Below are 19,390 nucleotides of genomic sequence, written 5' to 3' on the forward strand. Positions count from 1 at the left end.
AGTGGCCAGATCTCAGCTCACTGCAAGCCCCGCCTCCTGGGTTCACGCCATTCTCCTGCCTCAGCCTCCAAAGTAGCTGGGACTACAGGCGCCCGCCACCTTGCCCGGCTAGTTTTTTGTATTTTTTAGTAGAGACAGGGTTTCACCATGTTAGCCAGGATGGTCTCGATCTCCTGACCTCGTGATCCGCCCGTCTCGGCCTCCCAAAGTGCTGGGATTACAGGCTTGAACCACCGCGCCCAGCTGATCCCTTCTGAAGGCCCTAGGCTCCAGGGGTTCCAGGCTCACCATCTGCAAAAGCTTGCTCCCCGAAGCTCTGTCACTCAGTGAACCCAGCCAGGCTCTGCCCCTGACCCACACACTCTGCTCCCAGGGGACTCCTGGCTCTGCTCCCTCCTGCACACCATTTATCACCACCCCCCCGAGGGTATCAGACCCCCTTCCTTACCTGAGTCTTTTAATGCTCCCAAGAGCAGCCTCCCACCACCCAGAATTGCAGACTTTCTCCTTAGAGAGTTCCCAGTTGCGGCTAGGCGCCCCAGTGCAGGCCTATAATCCCAGCACTTTGGGAGGCCCAGGTGAGTGGATCGCTTGAGTCCAGGAGTTTGAGGGGAGCCTGGGCAACATAATACAACATCCCCATCTCTATTAAAAATCCAAAAATTAGCCGGGTATGGTGGCATGCGCCAGTAGTCCCAGCTACTCGGGAGGGTGAGGTGGGAGGATCGCTTGAGCCTGGAAAGTGGAGGCTGCAGTGAGCTGACATGGCACCACTGCACTGCACTCCAGCCTGGACGACAGAGTGAGACCCTGTCTCAATAACAAATAAATACATAAACTTATATAAAAGAGAGTTCCGCTCCCCTCCTTGCCTAAGAGTCTCCACCACTAGGAGCTGCAAGCCACAGGGGACCTTAAACCACGTCCACACCGGGCTTCCAGGCTTCAAGCCTTCAAACTCAGAGTCTCAAGCCCAGCTTGAGACTGAATGCTCTTGGGAGCATTCAATGACTCAGGCAAGGAAGGGGGTCTGATAGCCTCTGGGGGTGGCTATAAGTGGGGTGCAGGAGGGGGCAGAGCCAGGAGTCCCCTGGGAGCAGAGTCTGTGGGTCATCGGCAGAGCCTGGCTGGGTTCACTGAGAGACAAGAGCTTTGGGGAGCAAGCTTTTGCAGATGGTGAGCCTGGAATCCCTGAAGCCTAGGGCCTTGAGAAAGGATCAATTCTTTGAGATCATTATAAATTCAAGGCTCCACCCTATATTCTCTGAAATACAAACCCCTTCTCTCCCAAAGGCACCACCCACAGAGCTTCACTCTGCCTCTAGCCACCTCTTTTTCCACTGCGTTCCAGGCCACACCCTTTCCCACAGAAAATTGGGACGTGACCACATGTAGGATCCCAAGCCCACCCCTTTCATGTTTGCCTCGCTTTGGGATTCCAGGCTCCATATCGCACAGCAGTTGAATTCTTAAGGTTTCCAGTTCTGTAGCGGTAGCCCCGCCCCCACCTCGTGGATCACAGGCTCCACCCACACAGGGTACTAGGCCACACGCCCGTGACCACAGAGCCCACCCCAGACCAAGAATGGCAACTGATCTAGTTGCACCCCCCACCCTGCACTCCTGCTCCTTCTTCCAATCGAGGAGGGTGTGCAGGACTGACGGGGAAGCCCTTCACCCCCCTTACAGCGAGACACACAGGCTGACTCACATGGCTATACACTGTTACTGCCACCTACAGCAATCCATGTCTCCATCCCACACTGACACCCAGAAATCTGGGTCCAGCACCGTCCAGGGACACACAGTCCCTGAGGCAGTGATGACGGCACTCACACTCCATTCACAGCCGTTCCTGGGCTGTCCCAGAGCCCAGCTCTGCCCAATGACTGTACTCCATGACCCTGTTTTTGTATAACCCCCAAGACCCCTTCTCACATGACCCTGCAGGACAGCATCTCCCTGCCCGCTTCCCCCCTCACCACCTCCTACCCTGTGGCTGGAGCATTTGCTGGGGGCGCTGCTGAAATTTCTCCCTTCTGTCCGGGATCCAGCGCATCTTCAATGCTTGTTGCTAGGCAACAGCCTCTGGCTCACCACTGCAACTTCCGGCGTTAGCCTGCCCTCCCCCTAGAATTTGGAGTCCCCAGCTCCCAATTCCCCCATCAGTGTCACTATCTCCCAGGGTCGTGTCTATGTCACCCCTTGGATCCTAACTCATCTCAACCCTTCAGAATCCCTCAGAGTTCTAGTCCCCCCGCATTCCAGAATTTTCCACCCCTCCCTTCATGCCCTCTCACGCACAGCCTGGGCAACACACAGAGTTAATACTATACTAGGGTAATACTATCTCTAGCATTTAAAAAAAACTCAGCTCTTCAGTGTTCTACATTTGCTGACATCCCAAATTCTCTCCTCTCTCTGTTTCTCTCTCTCGCTCATTTCTAGAATGAGGCTGGACGCGGTGGCTTACGCCTGTAATCCCAGCACTTTGGGAGGCCGAGGCGGGCGGGCAGATCACTTGAGGTCAGGAGTTTGAGGCCAGCCTGGCCAACACAGTGAAACCCTATTTCTACTAAGAATACAAAAAGTATCCAGGCATGGTGGCGCACGCCTGTAATCCCAGCTACTCAGGAGGCTAAGGCGGGAGGATCACTTGAACCTGGGAGGCGGAGTTTGCAGTGAGCCGAGATCACACCACTGCACTCCAACCTGGGCGACAGAGCAAGACCCTGTCTCAAAAAAAAAAAAAAAAAAAGAAAGAAAGAAAGAAAATAATAAAAATTTAAAAATGAAATAAAATAAAAATAGAATGATCAGCATTCCAGAAACACGAGCGTTCTGGATTCTCTGGCCTGGAAAAAAAAAATGACCCTAATATTCTAGATCTGTAAGCATTACAAAACACCACCATATTCTAGATTTCCTGGCCTTCCAGTCCCTCCCCCCACATACTAGATTTCCTAATATGCCAGTATCCCCCAATATTCTGAATATCCTGGCATGTAAAAAATTTTCTAGAGTCGCAGGCTGGGCGTGGTAGCTCACACCTGCGATCCCAGCACCTCATACCTCAAAATCCCAGGAGTTTGAGACCAGCCTGGGCAACACAGTGAGACAATGTCTCTACCAAAAAAAAAATAAAAAATAAAAAATTAGCTGGCTGTGGTGGCACACACCTGTAGTCCCAGATACTCAGGAGGCTGAGGCAGGAGGATCGCTTGAGCCCAGAAGGCTGAGGCTACAGTGAGCCATGATTGCACCGCTGCAGTCTAGCCTGGGCAACAGAGCAAGACCCTGTCTCAAAAACAAACAGACAAAAACAAAATTAGGGTTTGAGATGCATAGCTATTTCAGAACACCCCGGTTTCAGAAGCACTCACCTTTGAAGTCTCCCATTTGTGTTCTAGATTCTCTGATAATCCGGAATCTCCCGCATTATGGATTTCTTGGAATGCAAACAAACCTTCCAGTGCTCTGGAAGGGCGGATAGTCCAGGATCTCTTCTATTCTCTAGATTTCCTAGTAATCCAGATTCCTTTCTGCATCTTATAATTCTCAGCATTCCAGACATCTTGGCATGCAAGATATTCCTACCGGTGGAGATTCACGAGTATGAACTCCCCTTGACACTCCCCTATTCTAGAATCAGTGATTTTCCAGGTCCTTTTTGTCAGAAACTTCTACATTCTGGATTCTCTGATAAGCAAGGGAGAACTGTAATATTGTTAATCCATGAGCACTCCAGAATATCCTTGTGTCCAAGATGCCCTAACGTTCTAGACCCCTCTCTATTATATTTCAGAAGCTCTGGCATTCCAGAAACTATGGAATTCTAGAATTAGCATGCTCTAGTATTCTCTACTCCTCGTCTGTCCCCACTTTCTGTCCCTTTTTTATTGGCACAAAGAAAAAAGAAGCAGAAAATCCACTCGAGGAAGTTCCACAGAACAGGCATTATTTGGTGGAAAAAAAAATCCCAAGGCCAGTCGGGCAAAGTGGCTCACGCCTGTAATCCCAGCACTCTGGAGGCCAAGGCAGGTGGATCATCTGAGGTCAGGAGTTCAAGACCAGCCTGGCCAACATGGCGAAACCCTGCCTTTCCTAAAAATACAAAAATTAGCTGGGCACAGTGGCGGGTGCCTGTAATCCCAGCTACTTGGAAGGCTGAGGCATGAGAATCACTTGAACCCAGGAGGTGCAGGTTGCTGTGAGCCTAGATCATGCCATTGCACTCCAGCCTGGGCAACAGAACAAGACTCTGTCTCTAAATAAATAAATAAATACTAGCCAGGAATGGTGGCAGGTGCCTATAATCGCAGCTACTCAGGAGGCTGAGGTAGGAGAATCACTTGAACCTGGGAGGCAGTCGTTGCAATGAGCCGAGATTGTGCCACTGCACTCCAGCCTGGGCGACAAGAGCAAGACTCTCAAAAAATAAATAAATAAATCCCAAGGATGTCAAGGCTTAGGTTAGCTGAACCTATCCCATACACCCTCTCTAGAAGAGGTAAGAAACAGCACAACCAGGGATGCTGGTGGGGATTTTTGCAGTGTTGAGGTTTGAGGTACAAATGTTAAGGATGCAGTAACCAATCCATTACATCTGTGTTTATGCCTCCTGCAGCCACTCGTCCCTGCTTGATCCTCTGTCCAGGAACTCCTTCACTCTACCCACGTGGGGTTGACCTCACCTCCAGGATTGTGAGGACACATGATCCAGGCTGGAATAATGGAAGGCCTTCATCACACTGGCCACAGTAATTGGTTCAGGGATGGCCACCTGACTTAATTCAAGCCCATGAGAATCAGTCCTGTGATTTTTGCTGTTGCTAGGGAGAAGAGAGTTGCTAAGGAGCTGCTTAGAGTCACCTTGCCACAGAGAGAAAACCTGACTGAGGATGCATTCCAGAGGTAAGTGAAGTTACGAGATAAAAAGATATTCTGGGCTGGATGCAGTGGCTCTTGCCTGTAATCCCAGCACTTTGGGAGGCTGAGGTGGGCGGATCGCCTGAGGTCAGGAGTTTGAGACCAGCCTGGCCAACATGGTGAAACCCTGTCTCTACTAAAAATACAAAAATTAGCTGGGCATGGTGGTGCACAACTGTAATCCCAGCTACTCGGGAGGCTGATGCAGGAGGATTGCTTGAACCTGGGAGGCGGAGCTCGAAGTGAGCTGAGATTGTACCACTGCACTCCAGCCTGGATGAGAAAGTGAGACTCTGTCAAAAAAAAAAAAAAAAGAAAGAAAGAAAGAAAGAAAGAAAAAGAAAAAGAAAAAAAGAAAAAAAAGAAATTCTGGATTAGTGTTTGAACCCCTGGATCCAGCCACGCCTGAAGGCAAAGTAAAAGTCAACACATTCCTCCCCTGCAACACCTCTTTTGGTTTGTTTTGTTTTTTGAGACAGGATCTCACTCTTGTCACTCAGGCTGGAGTGCAGTGATGTGATCATGGCTCCCTGTAGCCTTGGCCTCCTAGGCTCAAGCAATCCTCCCACCTCAGCCTCCCAAGAAGCTGGGACCACAGGCATGCATCACCATGCCTGCTTAATTTTTTAATTTTTTTGTAGAGATGGGGTTTTGTTATGCTGCCCAGGCTAGTCTGAAACTCCTGAGCACAAGCAAACTGGCCTCCCAAAGTGCCGGGATTATAGGTGTGAGCCACTGTGCCTGGCCTTCCTTTGCTTAAACAAGAGAGGTAGATGTTCCTGATTTTGCATTATCAGGTTGGGTCCCACATCTCCCCCACCCCTTTCCTGGGGAGTCCCAAACCTGCTAAGCAAGATGTTGGCAGTGAGGACTTTATTGGGGAGGGTGACTTTGGCTTCCAGAAAAGAGGGAAGGTGGGGACCTAGTAACAATGACTATTTATTCCAAGGAGGCCCTGGCCCTGAACCCAGGGTTCCCATAGGAGTCAGGGAGGCACCTGAGTACCCCAGGACCAGGGCATCCCAAGGCATCATGGCAACTGCGTTGTTCAAAAGGAAGTTTCATTGAGCTTCATCTTGGGAGGTGTGAGGGGAGTGCCGAGACTGGTGGAGGGCCAAGGGGCTGGTGTGGGTGGCCGTCGGAGGTCCGGCCCACTCCGCACCAGTTCCTGGCAGCGTTCCACAAAGCTGCCCCCACCACGGCGCCGGGCCTCAGCCTGCGGGGGGCTTGGGCTCCCACGGTGGCCAGACAAGGAGGTGTTGCTGGTGGCTGAGTGGAGGCTGAGGAAGTAAGGACAGTAAGTGCACGTCATCACAGGGCAGCTGAGCCACTCTGCCCCTGGGGCCACCACACTGTCCCCTCTCCCTCCATTGCACAGAAGGGGAAGAGGAGTTGTGGCTACCTGGTGAGGGAGATGCGGGGTGAGGGGCTGGGGAGAGAGCCCCGCGAGGGAGCCGGTGGGGCCAGCTCGCAGTGTTCCAGCTGTTCCATCAGTTCTTGCTCCGTCAGGCCACCTGCTGCGGGGCACGGAAGCAGGGTCAGGGGGCAAGACAGGGGTCATAGGGCAAGGGCCTGGGTTGCATTGCAGTGCAAGCACCCAGAGACAGGACAGGAGAGAGGCAGAGATCAATGCATGGGGGCCAGAGCTGAGACAGGGGTTGAAAAACAAGGGCAGGAAGGGATGGGGAGCAGAGAGGGCGTCAAAGGAAAAGAGGTCAGAGGGCAAGGGCCTGGGAGAGAGATCAAGAAGTTGGCTGTGGAGAGTGGTTCTGGGTGAGGCTGTGGGGCTTGGGATGGGATTGGGGTGGGACAGGGAGTACCAGGGGCCTGGCCGAGGCCGTCCATGGCGGTGGTTAGGTCCCACATGGCCAAGCTGCCGTTGGCCTGGCCGGTGAGCAGGTAGCGCCGGGGCCGAGAGCCGAGCCGCCGGGAGCCCTCGCACTCCAGCACTGTGAAGGCCGTAGTGGGTGAGCCATCCACGGAGCGCACGGAGCACACCCTGGGGGGTGCAGTGGGGAAGGCAGTCACCCTCACTGTCTCACCCTTCCCAGTCCAAGTCCCCACCACTGTGGCTGCAGTTCCTGCCTCCCCAGGGGCCACCCCAGTCTTTATCCATCCCTAGCCTGCTTTTCTCTCGAGTTCCAGTCCCAAGGGTCCAGCAGCTCTTGGACACCCCAGCCCCAAACACCCAGGGAATCTCCCAGAGACTTCTGCTCTTCCCTGCTCCCACTGCCAGGGAAGGCCCAAGGCCTGTCCCAGCTGCTCCCCCACCTCCTATCAGCCTCCTGGCCTCCTCCCTGGGCTCCTGGCCTCCAATCAAGCCTCCTTTCATTCCCCGTGCAGTGGCCACAGTTCTCCGCATAGGACAAAGCTTCAGCCCTTCTACAGCCTGACAAGGCCCGCCCACATCTGCACCCCATCCTCACCTCCTGTGCTCCAGGCCAGGAGCCCACATGTCCTTCCCGTGTGACCCTATTTGGCCCTTCTCAGCCTCTGCACATACGGTTCCCTCAGCCTGGGGCCCCCTTCCCCTCCCTTCTTTCTTCTGCTCCTTCCTACTTGTCCTCTAGGTCTCTGCTCAGAGTCCCTTCATCCAGAACAGCCTCTGAGGCCCCTTTCCCAGCTGAAGCAAGGCTCCTACAGCTCCCTGGGTCTCCTCTATTCCACCCCAACCCCTCTGCCTGTGCCCCCCATCCCACCCTGACCACTTTGCCTGTGCCCCCCCATTCCACCCTGACCCCTCCCCCTGTGCCTCCAATGAACTTGGCCCTGCCTGCACTGGGCTGGCACTGCACCAGGTTACTCCCACCCACACCTATCACACCTTTGATACCTCCTGCCCCAAAGCCACCAGGCCTGTCCTCCCTCCCAGCCTTTGATCCTTCAATGCTCCTTGGCTGTGACCCCTTTCTGGCCTCAGTGACCTGGCTGGCATCTTGCCTTCTCCCCTGACCTCCCTCCCTGTTGGACAGGACTGTCCTCACCGCTGCCCAGTAGATGAGAGACGCACGAACAGCTGGCTGGCGCTGGGCACCACCTTCTGGATGAACACTTGCTGGTCGTCCCGTTCGCCATAGGGGCCTGGGCCAGGCAGGGGCAGGGGTCAGGGCCAGCTGGGGTCCCCTCAGCCTCAGATTTCCTTCCCCACTGATGAAACCCACCACCCCAAGACCCGGGTCCCATTCCCAGGCTGTTGGAGTTGGGCAGGGCCAGAGAGGGCTGGTGGGGGGGTTGCAGCAGTCAGTGGAGCTCAGGTGCCTCAAGGATCAGGACACCCCAATCATTGTAGGCTCCTGGGTCAGGTGGCCACAAGTGGGAATTAGTAGAGGTCAACAGGGGTCAGGTAAGGGGGTCAGTGGAGTGGGAAGGCCAGGAGCCAGTAGGCACCAATGTCATTGCCAGCACTGCAGCCGCCATGCCCATCCGCCGACTCTAGCGCCAGGATCTTGAAGGAAGCGAGTGGGGTAGAGCCAGGCTGGGTGGAAATCATGCCACGGAAGCGAGTCACAGACCATGTCCGCACGTGGTTGTTGTCGGCACAGACTGAGAGGGGCACAGGGAGAGCAGGAGATTAGGCCTGCTGCAGGCATCAATGCTGCCTGCCCCCCAGAGCCCCAGGACAGCTCCGTTTCAGGAGGGTCAGCCCTTGCTGAGTTCTTCCCTTTCAGAGAATCCTTTCCTCCCCAGAATTCCAAACGCTAAAAACCCTGTTGCCTCTGCCTCCAAAACTGTTCCAGAGCCTGATGTCACCTTGCCCTGTCCTTTGCCCCAGGCTGGTCCATTGCGTCACCTGCCTGGGCCATATCAGTACCCCTCTCCCAGAGGTCCCTGCTCCTGTCCTGTCCACTCGCCTTGGCCTCCCAAAGTGCTGGGATTATAGGTGTGAGCTACCGCACCTGGCCATTGATATCCATTTCTATATATTTATTGTCTGCCATCCCTGCTAGAATGTCAGCTCCCTGAGGGCAGGAACTTGGCCTGTCTTGTTCATCACTGTATCCCCTATGCCTGGCACACGGTGGGTGCCCCGTAAATCCTTGCTGAATTGATGGATTCCCGAACACACACAGATTCACTCCTCCCCAGACCGATCCCCTTATGGTATTCTCTCACTTCCGCAATTACAGTCCCATCCCAGGTCAATCCTCTCCACCAGAGCTCTCTTCCTACACAAGGTCCCTCCCCAGTGGAAATTCTAATCCTTCTGCCTCCACACTCCCATCTGAGCTGTCTCTGCCAGCACTGGAGCACCCCACAGAGGCTCACCTGAGATGAGGTGCTTCTCCGACAGCATGATCTTGGTGACAGGGCTGCGGTGCACCGTGAAGGTCTGGAAGAGCTGAGGCCCCGAGCCCACAGTCTCTGGGTGCTGCACGATGACCCGCACGCCCCCTGAGCTGGTGCCATAGGCGATCTCGATCCAGTTCCCACTGTCACCTGGTGAGGGGCCAAGGATGAAAAGAGGGCCTGGGCCACAGAAACAGAAACCCGGGCAGAGAGAAAGAAACAGGCACAGAACAGAGACACAGTCAGAAAGGAAGGAGAGGCTGGGCGCAGTGGCTCACGCCTGTAATCCCATCACTTTGGGAAGTTGAGGCTGGTGGATCACCTGAGGTCAGGAGTTCAAGACCAGCCTGGCCAACGTGCTGAAACCCCGTCTCTACTAAAAATACAAAAATTAGCTGGGCATGGTGGTGCACACCTGTAATCCCAGCTACTCAGGAGGCTGAGGCATGAGAATTGCTTGAACCCAGGAGGCAGAGGTTGCAATAAGCCAAGACCACGCCACTGCACTCCAGCCTGGATGACAGAATGAGACTCTGTCTCAAAAAAGAAAAAGAAAAAGAAAGAGAGAAAGAGAGAAAGAAAAAAAGAGAAAGAAGAAAGAGACAGACACAGAACAGAGACACAGAAAGCAAGGAGAGAGAGAAGGACACAAAAAGATGGTGATGAGATGTGGGAAATGCAGGAACAGGGAGACAAAGGCATAGGTCAGAGGAGGAGAGGCCCAGAGACAGAAATTATAACAATGAAACAGCAAATAAGAGAGGAAAGAGAAAGAAAAACAGAGAATAGAGGCCGAGGCAGGAAGATTGCTTGAGGCCAGGCGTTTGAGGCCAGCCTGGGCAACATAGTGAGATCTTCATCTCTACAAAAGATTTTTAAAAAACTCTTTGGGTGTGATGGCATCCACCTATGATCCCAGCTACTCAAGAAGGTGAAGTAGGAGGATCACTTGAACCCAGGGGGTGAGGCTGCAGTGAGCTATGACTGCGCCACTGCACTCCAGCCTAGGTGAAGAAGCAAGACACTGTCTCAAAAAACAAATAAAAATGACATAATAGTGGCATGTGGTGGGAAGGGAGATGAGGAGGAAATGAATAACTAAGCGAAATAAGAAAGAGGCTGGGTGCAGTGGTCCACGCCTGCAATTCCAGCACTTTGGGAGATGAAGGCAGGAGTATCCCAGGAGTTCAAGACCAGTTCGGCCAATGTGGCAAAACCCCGCCTCTACTAAAAATGCAAAAATTAGCCAGGCATGGTGGCAGGCACCCGTAATCCCAGCTACTTGGGAGGCTGAGGCAGGAGAATTGCTTGAACCCAGGAGGCAGAGGTCGTAGTGAGCCGAGATTGCGCCATTGCACTGCAGCCTGGGTTGAATGACAGAGCGATACTCTGTCTAAGAAAAAAAAAAAAAAAGAAAGACAGAAATAAGAAAAAGTCCTTACAAAGAAGAAAGGTGATAATCTGCTATGAAGTTAGGTGTATTATTAACTTATTTTTGCTTTAAAAAAAAAAAAAAGCAGCAGCAGCAGCAGCAGCTATGGCCAGGCAGAGTGACTCAAGTCTGTATGTCCAGCACTTGGAGGCCAAAGTATCAGGATCACTTGAGCCCAGGAGTTCAAGACTAGCCTGGGCAACATGACAAAACCCTGTCTCTACAAAAGAATACAAAAATTAGACAGGTGTGGTGATGCAAGCTTGTGGTTCTGCTGTTCAGGAGGTTGAGGTGGGAGGATCACTTGAGCCCGAGTGGCAGAGGTTGCAGAGAACTGAGATCATGCCACTGCACTCTAGCCTGGGCAAGAGAGCAAGACCCTCTCTCTATTTTTTTTTAAAAAAAGAATAATCCCTACCTCACATCATACATAAAATTTAATTTCTGATAGAACAGACTTCTATGTAAAAACTAAAACTGTAAATCTTCTAGAAGAAACTCAGGAGAAGATCTGTGTAACCTAGAATAGGTAAAGATATCTTAAGACCCAGAAAACACTAACCATTCAAAAATTATGCTAAGTGAAAAATGCAGACACAAAAGGCCACATAATGTATGACCCCATTTACATGAATTGTCCAGAACAGGCAAATCCATAGGTATAGGAAGCATATTGAGCCTGGCCAACATGGCGTAACCCAGTCTCTACTAAAAGTAGAAAAATTAGCTGGGCATGGTGATGCGCATCTGTAATCCTCCGCTACTCGGGAAGCTGAGGCAGGAGAATTGCTTGAACCCAAGAGGTGGAAGTTGCAGTGAGCTGAGATCACGCCACTGCACTCCAGCCTGGGCAGCAGGCTCACTACAGTCTCTGCCATGCCTGGCTAATTTTTGTAGTTTTAGTAGAGATGGGATTTCACCATGTTGGCCAAGCTGGTCTCAAACTCCTCACCTCAGATCTGCCCGCCTCAGTCCCCCAAAGTGTTGGGATTACAGGCTTGAGCCACTGTGCCCAGCCAGATTCAACTCTCATCCAGTCATTCAACAAATATTTACTGAGCATCCCTGTATAAGCACTGTTCTAGGTGCTAGATCGTGACCAGCCTCTCCACCGGGGACAGAGTGGACCATTAGGAGTTAATCTTTGTGTTTCTTTCCCATCTTTGTGATTAAGGCATGATGTTCACATGTTCATAAAACACTACAGATGCAGGTTTTACAGCAGATGAAGCTGAGTTCTCTTACTTGAGACAGTTGTTTTGTTTTCTTGACATCAAATGCAGAATGGGTTAATTTTTGAGACGTAATTCTCATACCATAAAATTTGCCATTTTAACGTGCACAATTCAGCGGATTTTGGTATATTCACAAGGTTGTACAACTATCACCATGAACGAATTCCAGAGTATTTTCATCACCCCTGTAATAAACCTCCTGATCTTTAGCAGCAGCTCCACATTTCTCACTTCTGATAGCCTCTAGAAATCACTAATATGCTTTCTTTTTTTGTTTTAGCCAGGCCTGATGGTGTGCACCTGTAATCCTAGCTACTCAGGAGGCTGAGGCAGGAGAATCGCTTGAACTCAGGAGGTGGAGGTTGCAGTGAGCCAAGATTACACCACTGCACTCCAGTCTGGGCAACAGAACAAGACTCTGTCTCAAAAAACAACAAAACAAAAAAAAAAGAGAGAGAGTTGAATCTGCCGCCCCTTGATAACCCCCCCGGGTCATGCTACACAAGTTGGGGGATAGCTATAAGCTGGGGCTGGGGCTGGCTGGTGACAGCAGCAGGGGAAGATGGGTCATAGCTTACTGGTCTTGGGGGTGAGGTAGACACTGAGGGCGGTGACCCCATCCTCTGCCGGGTCCCGATAGAGCTCGCTGACAAGGAGGTCATTGTCTTTCATGCGCAAGGGAAACTTCTGCACATCTGGGGTGGGCAGGGAGGGTACAGCGGGTTTGTTCCAGGTGCCCCAGCCTCTCTCCCTCCCTTCCCCTCTCCCAGGGGAGGCTCTTGGGCACCCAGGACACAGGATGCTGCTCACCCACGTAGTAGATGGAGCCGTTGTTGCAGCCCAGGAGGAGGAAGGAGCCTGCTGCATCATAACTGGTGATGGGCTGCACCTCCTGGACCTGGGGGTGGGGCAGGACAGGCTGCAGCCGGGAGCCCTTCTACTCCTTTGCTTCCGTGGTGACCCCTCACAGAGGACGGGCCCTCTCCTCCACCTCCAGAACCCACCCACTGCTCCCCAGCCCCATCCACCCCAGGCCTACCTTTGTCCCTGTCTTGTTCCCTCCCTTCCTCCCTTTGATGCATCTCTCTCTGACTCTTGGCCTTTCCTGGACTCTGTACTTTTTAAAGTTTTAATTTTTTAAATTTCTGTGTAGAGAGAGTCTTATCATGTTGCCCAGGCTGGTGTCAAACTCCTAGGCTCAAGCCATCCTCCTGCCTCGGCCTCCCAAAGTGCTGGGATTACGGGCGGGAGTCACCGCACCTGGCCTCCACTCTACTTCTGACATGACTCTAATTCATCTCCCTTTATTTCTCTGCCTTCCCCCATCTGCCACAGAGGTTCAGTCTGGTTTGACTCTGGTCTACCCTTCTCTGTCACCTCTTTCTGATTTTCTGTTTCTTATTTCTATTTGCCTGGTTTTCTCCCTTTCTGTCGCTTTCTCTGCCTCTGTCTGTCTTTCTCCCAAAGCCATCCTCCCACCTCGGCCTCCCAAAGTGCTTACAGGTGTGAGCCACCGAGCCAAGCCAGTTCTTGTCTCCTACAGCATCTCCCCTAACCTGTTCTCTCACTCAGTCTCAGAGAATTCTCCCTCCTCCTTTTCAAACACATTCATGCTTCATGTGGGCTCTGCAGCCCTTCCTCCAGGAAGACTTCCCTGATGCTCCTTAGGCCTTTATCACAGATATCCCCAGGCTCCAGCCAGCTGCCGGTTCTCTGGCTTCCTCCAGGTTTAGGGGATGGGGGTGGGGGCAGATGCGAACCCTCCCTGGGTCTGTACGGTCTAGAAAAGGGCTGGGAAGGGGTCAGCCAGGCTGGCCAGAACGCTGACCTGCCAGTGCTTGGTGACGGCATTCCACACCCCGATGCGCCCTGTGTGGCTTGTAGCAATGAGCTGGTTCCCAACGAAGAACAAGGCCTCCACAGGCACCCCCAGATGGAAGACCCCTGCAGTGGGCAAAAAGGGCTTGGCTAGAACCCTGCCTCATGGAGGAGGAGCGGTGGGAGGAAAAACTCCAAGGACCAGAGGATTCAGTGGGACCACAGAATGCTTGAAGGATAGAAGATCCCGTCAGGGGCCGGGCATGGCGGCTCACACCTGTAATCCCAACACTTTGAGAGAGACTGAGGTGGGTGGATCACTTGAGGCCAGGAGTTCAAGACCAGCCTGGCCAACATGCTGAACACTAAAAATATAAAAATTAGCTGAGTGTGGTAGCACACACTTGGGAGGTTGAGGGAAGAGAATTGCTTGAACCCAGGAGGCAGAGGTTGCAGTGAGCCGAGATTGTGAGCTGTACTCCAATCTGGATAATAGACAGAGACTCCATTTCAAAAAAAAAAGTGAAGATTCCAGCAGGAATTAGAATAAAATGGGCCAGAAGATTTCTGATGGGGTATGGGATTCTAAAGAGTTCTGGAATTCTAACAGCATTGAGCTTTGCAACGAGGCAAAAAAACCTCCAGTGGTGGCAGGGTATTCTTACGAGGGCTGAGATTTATTTGGGGACAGATTAGTAAGTCCAAGATTTGTTGCTGAAGCTTTGAGACAGGGTCTTGTTCTGTTGTCCAGGCTGGAGTGCAGTGGTGCAATCACGGCTTACGTAGCTCACGGCAGCCTCAAACTCTTCGCCTCAAGCAACCCTCCTGCCATGGCCTCCCAAAGTGCTGGAACTACAGGTGTAAGTTACTGTGTCCAGCCATAAGTCAGAGATTTCTTTTTTCTTTTTTCTTTTTTTTTTCTTTTTTTGAGATGGTGTCTCACGCTGTCACTCAGGCTGGAATGCAGTGGTGTGATCTCAGCTCACTGCAACATCTGCCTCCTGGGTTCCAGTGATTCTCCTGCCTCAACCTCCTGAGTAGCTGGGATTACAGACACGTGCCACCATGTCCAGCTAATTTTTTGTATTTTTTAAGTAAAGACGGGCTTTCACCATGTTGGCCGGGGGGTCTCGAACTCCTGACCTCAAGTGATCTGCCCGCCTCAGCCTCCCAAAGTGCTGGGATTACAAGCGTGAGCCACTGCGCCAGGCCAAGTCAGAGATTTCCGATGGCCACACAGAATGGCGCATTCTAACAAAACCAAGAGATCTAACAGGGCAGGGAATTCTGATGGAGGGACAATTGCATGTGGGTGGATTTTTCTAGGAAGCCAAGGAATTCTAAGAGGATACAGAATTCTGAAGGGCTGGAGCATTCTAATGACACAAAGAGATCTAATAGGGCAGAGAATTCTTATGGGTTTGAGAATTTTATGGGGTGGGTTATTTTAACAGGCCGTAGAATTTAAAGGACAGAGGGTTCTAGAAAAGGCTTGGGGTCATACCTATCTCGGAGCCACTGCCTTCCGCCTGCAGAGCCCATAGCAGGATCTCGCTGCCGGTAGCCGCTGCCACCATCTTGTCATGTTCACCCAAAGCTCCACCAGGCACCCGGGCTGTGAGCGCCAGTCGTTCGATGGGCCAGTCCAGGCGGGGGCTGGAAAACACCAGCTGCCAGCCAGAGGCTTCCTTCAACCTGTAGGATTGAGGGGACATCACCAACCCTCACCGCATGCCCTTCCCATCAACAGGGCTGGGACTTCTGGCCACTCCCTCCCCAAGCACCTGTAGCAGACTAGAAACTGGGTATAGGCCACAGCGATCCAGTTATGGTGTCCACACACCAGGCGCACCATCCCCGGCTCCTCAGGTTGTCCTTGAGGGGAAGAGTAGGGATCAGAAGAGGGTCACAGGGGCCCTACAGCTCCCCCAACCTTCCACGAGATAGAATCGTACCTGAGGGTGAGGGAGGGGTCTTCTCATCCAGCATTCGGCCCAGCAGCCCTGCATTGCCAAGGTTGGGGGGCATCGTGTTGCTCCGTCGGACAGGGGCTGGCCGTCCTCCTAGCTGCTGAGGCCCCACTAGGCTGTGCCGGTTCCGCCGCTTCACTGGGAACACTAGAATGAGATTAAGAGGTAGAGTAACAGTCATTGTAATCGTGGCTGTCACACAGCAAGCACTTACTATGACAGTGATTGATTTCCCCACGTGTGGGACATGGTCTCCGGGTGAAGATTTTAGGTGGTGCAGTGACATGGCATGAAATGACACTAAACCGCATAGCAAGTTACTCCCCTTTCAGTTCCCTTGAGCCCAGCACAGAGGAAGACTGAGTTTGGTGCTGCTGTTACATTAATGAATCTGCAGTATTACCTAATTTTCCCTTTTTTTTTTTTTTTGAGTTGGAGTTTTGCTCTTGTCACGTAGGTTGGAATGCAATGGTGCAATCTTGGCTTGCTGCAACCTCCGCCTCACAGGTTCAAGTAATTCTCCTGCCTCAGCCTCCCAAGTAGCTGGGATTACAAGTACCCACCACGACACATGGCTAATCTTTTGTATTTTTGCCAGAGACAGGGTTTCACCATGTTGGCCAGGCTGGTCTTGAACTCCTGACCTCAGGAGATCCACCCACCTCGGCCTCCCAAAGTGCTGGGATTACAGGCGTGAGTCGCCATGCCCAGCTCTAATTTTCACTTTTAATAAAGGGAAGACTGCACCTTTCACAAGCAATAGCATCTAGCCAGAGTTGTTTTTCGTTTTGTTTTGTTTTGAGACAGCATCTCACTCTGTCGCCCAGGCTGGGGTGTAAGGCATGATCATAGCTCACTGCAGCCTTGACTTCCTGGGTTCAAGTGATCGTCCCACCCCAGCCTCCTGAGTAAGTAGGACCACAGGTGCACACCACCACACCTGGCTAATTTTTTTTATTTTTAGTAGAGACGAGGTCTTGCTATGTCACCTGGGCTGGTCTCAAACTCCAGGTCTCAAGTGATCCACCTGTCTCAGCCTCCAAACTGCTAGGATTACAGGTGTGAGCCACAGCTCCAGGCCAGAGTTTAATAACACTGCTATGTTTGGGTTTTATTTTCATGTTTACTTTGTATTTATAATATAAAGCTTGCATTTAAGATGATTTTTCTTTTTAATTAGCCAGGCGTGGTGGGAAGTGCCTATAATCTCAGCTATTCGGTGGCAGACCTGAGGTGGGAGGAAGGCTTGAACCTGAGAGGCAGAGGTTGCAGTGAGCCAAGACTGCATTCCAGCCTGGGCGACAAAGCCAGACCCTGTCTCATAAAATTAAAAAATAAATAAATAAATAAATAACAAATAAAATGATTGTTTTTTGGAAAACAGCATAAAACTCAGTTGGAAAAATACTACTACAGGTCTTTATAGCTGGCAAATTTCATGAAGGTAGCAGGTACTGACTGCAGTTAGGGAAACAAAGTTGTAGATGAAATTTTCCTACTCTGTTCCTTCTACCAATCAGAAAAGCCTAGTTCCAATAACCACTGGGGCATACCTTCAATGGTCAGTGGGCTAGCTATCACGGGCATTACTGTCAGTAACTTCCTATTAATATTTCTCCCCTCCAAGCAAAGAATCCAAGGTCTTCCAAAGCCCCCCCTACAAAGAAACCAAACCTGGACTACAACTTCCATGGGGCTCCAGGGCATCCTTCTGAGCCTCAAGGGCTAGCTGACCCATTGCCTCATGGGGAATGCTGTTTCCGACTTCCTTTCCAAGTATCAGCCCAAGCACCTGATAGGGAACTACACCCGCCACTGTATCTCAGGGCTCACTAGCACAGGCACCAAGAGCTGCAGCCTTATGGGAAATGTAGTCTTTAGCCCACCTCCACACCCCTCCATTCCACTGGGAGTGCCCACCTGGTGGGGGCAGGTAACCATTGAAGAGAACGTTTCCGCAAGAAGATCGGTCCAGCTCCTCTCGAAGCTGAAGGCGACGAACTGCAACAGGAGGACTTAAAGGCTGGGACTTAGGGAGATGCTGAGGCCACCCCATTTCTTTCTACACAGAGTACCAGTATTCCTCCCAGTACCAATACAGACCCAGCAAGGGCTATAACCAGTCCTCCCACCTCTACCCCAGCCCTCTTTCAGGAGAGAAGGGGAAGAGGAGCAGGCAGCATCACTACAGTTGGTTTTCTATACAATGAGGATAATAGTTGGGGCTCCCACTTACCCAGAGGAGTGAGCCCATAGAACTGGGCTTCGTGGAGGAGGCTGGAACCGTGGACACCCCTGGGTAGTGGAATTGACTAGAGGTCAGGGTCTAGGTGTGGGGGTGAGCAGAGAATTCTGAGAGAGCAATTTTCAAAACTGCACAGAGAATGTCAAGGGGTAGGAAGTTTTGATGGAATCAAGATTCTAAGGAGTGATGATATGGGTGAAGGAAATGTGAGTGTGTGTGTTTGTGTGTGTAGGGAGAAATCGAAGGACATATAATTTTAAAATGATCAAGGTTCTCATGAAGTTTTGCTTGTTTGCTTTTTTAGAGATGGGGTCTCGCTATGTTGCCCAGGTTGGTCTCCAAATCCTGGGCTCAAGTGATCCTCCCACCTTCGCCTCCCAAAGTGTTGGGATGACAGGCGTGAGCAACCCTGGCGCGCCCGACCTTTGATCAAGGTTCCGAATGAGAATTCTAATAGAATGGAGCTCATGTGGACATTCAGAGGTGAAAGAACTTCTCAGGGGGTGAAGATAGTGTGGGACTCCCTCCCCTTTTTCCACGCCAACCTGGGGTCCAACTCTTTGGTGCGCAGGAAGTTGAGGATGGGGGCGAAGACTGTAGGGTCCCTGTCGATGAAGATCTGCGGGAAAGTGGGGCAGAGGATGGATGGGGTAAAAGGAAGGACTGAGTGGGGTCCTGCCCCTCTTCCTACCAACCCCTCCCCCATCCCATTTCAGCTGTTGTCCGACTCACTGCTCCGGTCTCATCTTTCAGCGTCGAGATGCGTCCGCTCAGAAGACTGCAGGGAAGGGACAACGAGCAGGCGTCACGGGCCGGGGGAGTGCTCATTAGGTCTCCCACGCCCTCTCCATCCCTCCTACCCTCTCCCCAAACTCGCTCTCCCGATCACCTGGAGAAGAAGGAGTCTGGGATCCAGGTGAGAGTCTGGCGAGAGGTACTGAATCTGGGCGGGGAAGGTAAACGGACGCAAGAGATGAAGAGGAGCGGGTGAGGAATGCGGCCTCCTCCCGCAGGATCCAGGGTTCCCTCCCTTCCCCCCTCCCCCGGCGTTTTTCCAGGCTCTCGCGCCTCCAACGGGGGGCGGAGCAACCCTTGATGGACAGGGATTCCCCCAAGAGAGGCGGATACTCCCACCCTGCTTCCCGCCCCCAAGGATGGGACCTCAGGAGTCTCCCACACTCACCTCTTGCCTCCTACATTCAGATGAATGACTTCCCCGGGAGGCCCCCGACTCGGTAGCCCCTCGGCTGCAGTAGCCGCCGCTGCCATGGCCCCCAGGCGAGCCGGCTGGCCCTCACCCACTTCCGGGTGTGCATCCGGACCCCGCCTCCATCGGCTGCTCATTGGGCCAGAGACTCCAGGGGTCACTAGCGATTGGACAGAGCGCCTGCCCATCGCGGTTAACTTTTCCGCCTCCTTAAAGGGGTCCGCCTTTCCTGAACTGGACGGGGCGGACCCGGAGTAGCATTTGGGG

General features: G+C 52.3%; 1 protein-coding gene across 1 annotated transcript; it reads right to left on the reverse strand.

The window, feature by feature from the left end:
- Window positions 1-5,785: 5,785 nt before the first annotated feature.
- Window positions 5,786-19,228, reverse strand: SHKBP1 (SH3KBP1 binding protein 1). The gene is made up of 18 exons (XM_023229135.2): window positions 19,100-19,228; window positions 18,806-18,859; window positions 18,649-18,694; window positions 18,462-18,535; window positions 17,908-17,966; window positions 17,592-17,672; window positions 15,657-15,818; window positions 15,486-15,576; window positions 15,206-15,396; window positions 13,712-13,827; window positions 12,694-12,781; window positions 12,462-12,578; window positions 9,196-9,366; window positions 8,317-8,472; window positions 7,914-8,010; window positions 6,750-6,928; window positions 6,332-6,446; window positions 5,786-6,209 (listed from the first exon to the last, which is right to left on the reverse strand). The coding sequence occupies exons 1-18, from the start codon at window positions 19,183-19,185 to the stop codon at window positions 5,978-5,980; spliced, it is 2,115 nt and encodes a 704-aa protein (XP_023084903.1). The 5' UTR covers window positions 19,186-19,228; the 3' UTR covers window positions 5,786-5,977.
- Window positions 19,229-19,390: the final 162 nt, after the last annotated feature.

Source organism: Piliocolobus tephrosceles, chromosome 21 (assembly GCF_002776525.5).
Source record: "Piliocolobus tephrosceles isolate RC106 chromosome 21, ASM277652v3, whole genome shotgun sequence".
In the NCBI taxonomy this organism is placed as follows: domain Eukaryota; kingdom Metazoa; phylum Chordata; class Mammalia; order Primates; family Cercopithecidae; genus Piliocolobus; species Piliocolobus tephrosceles.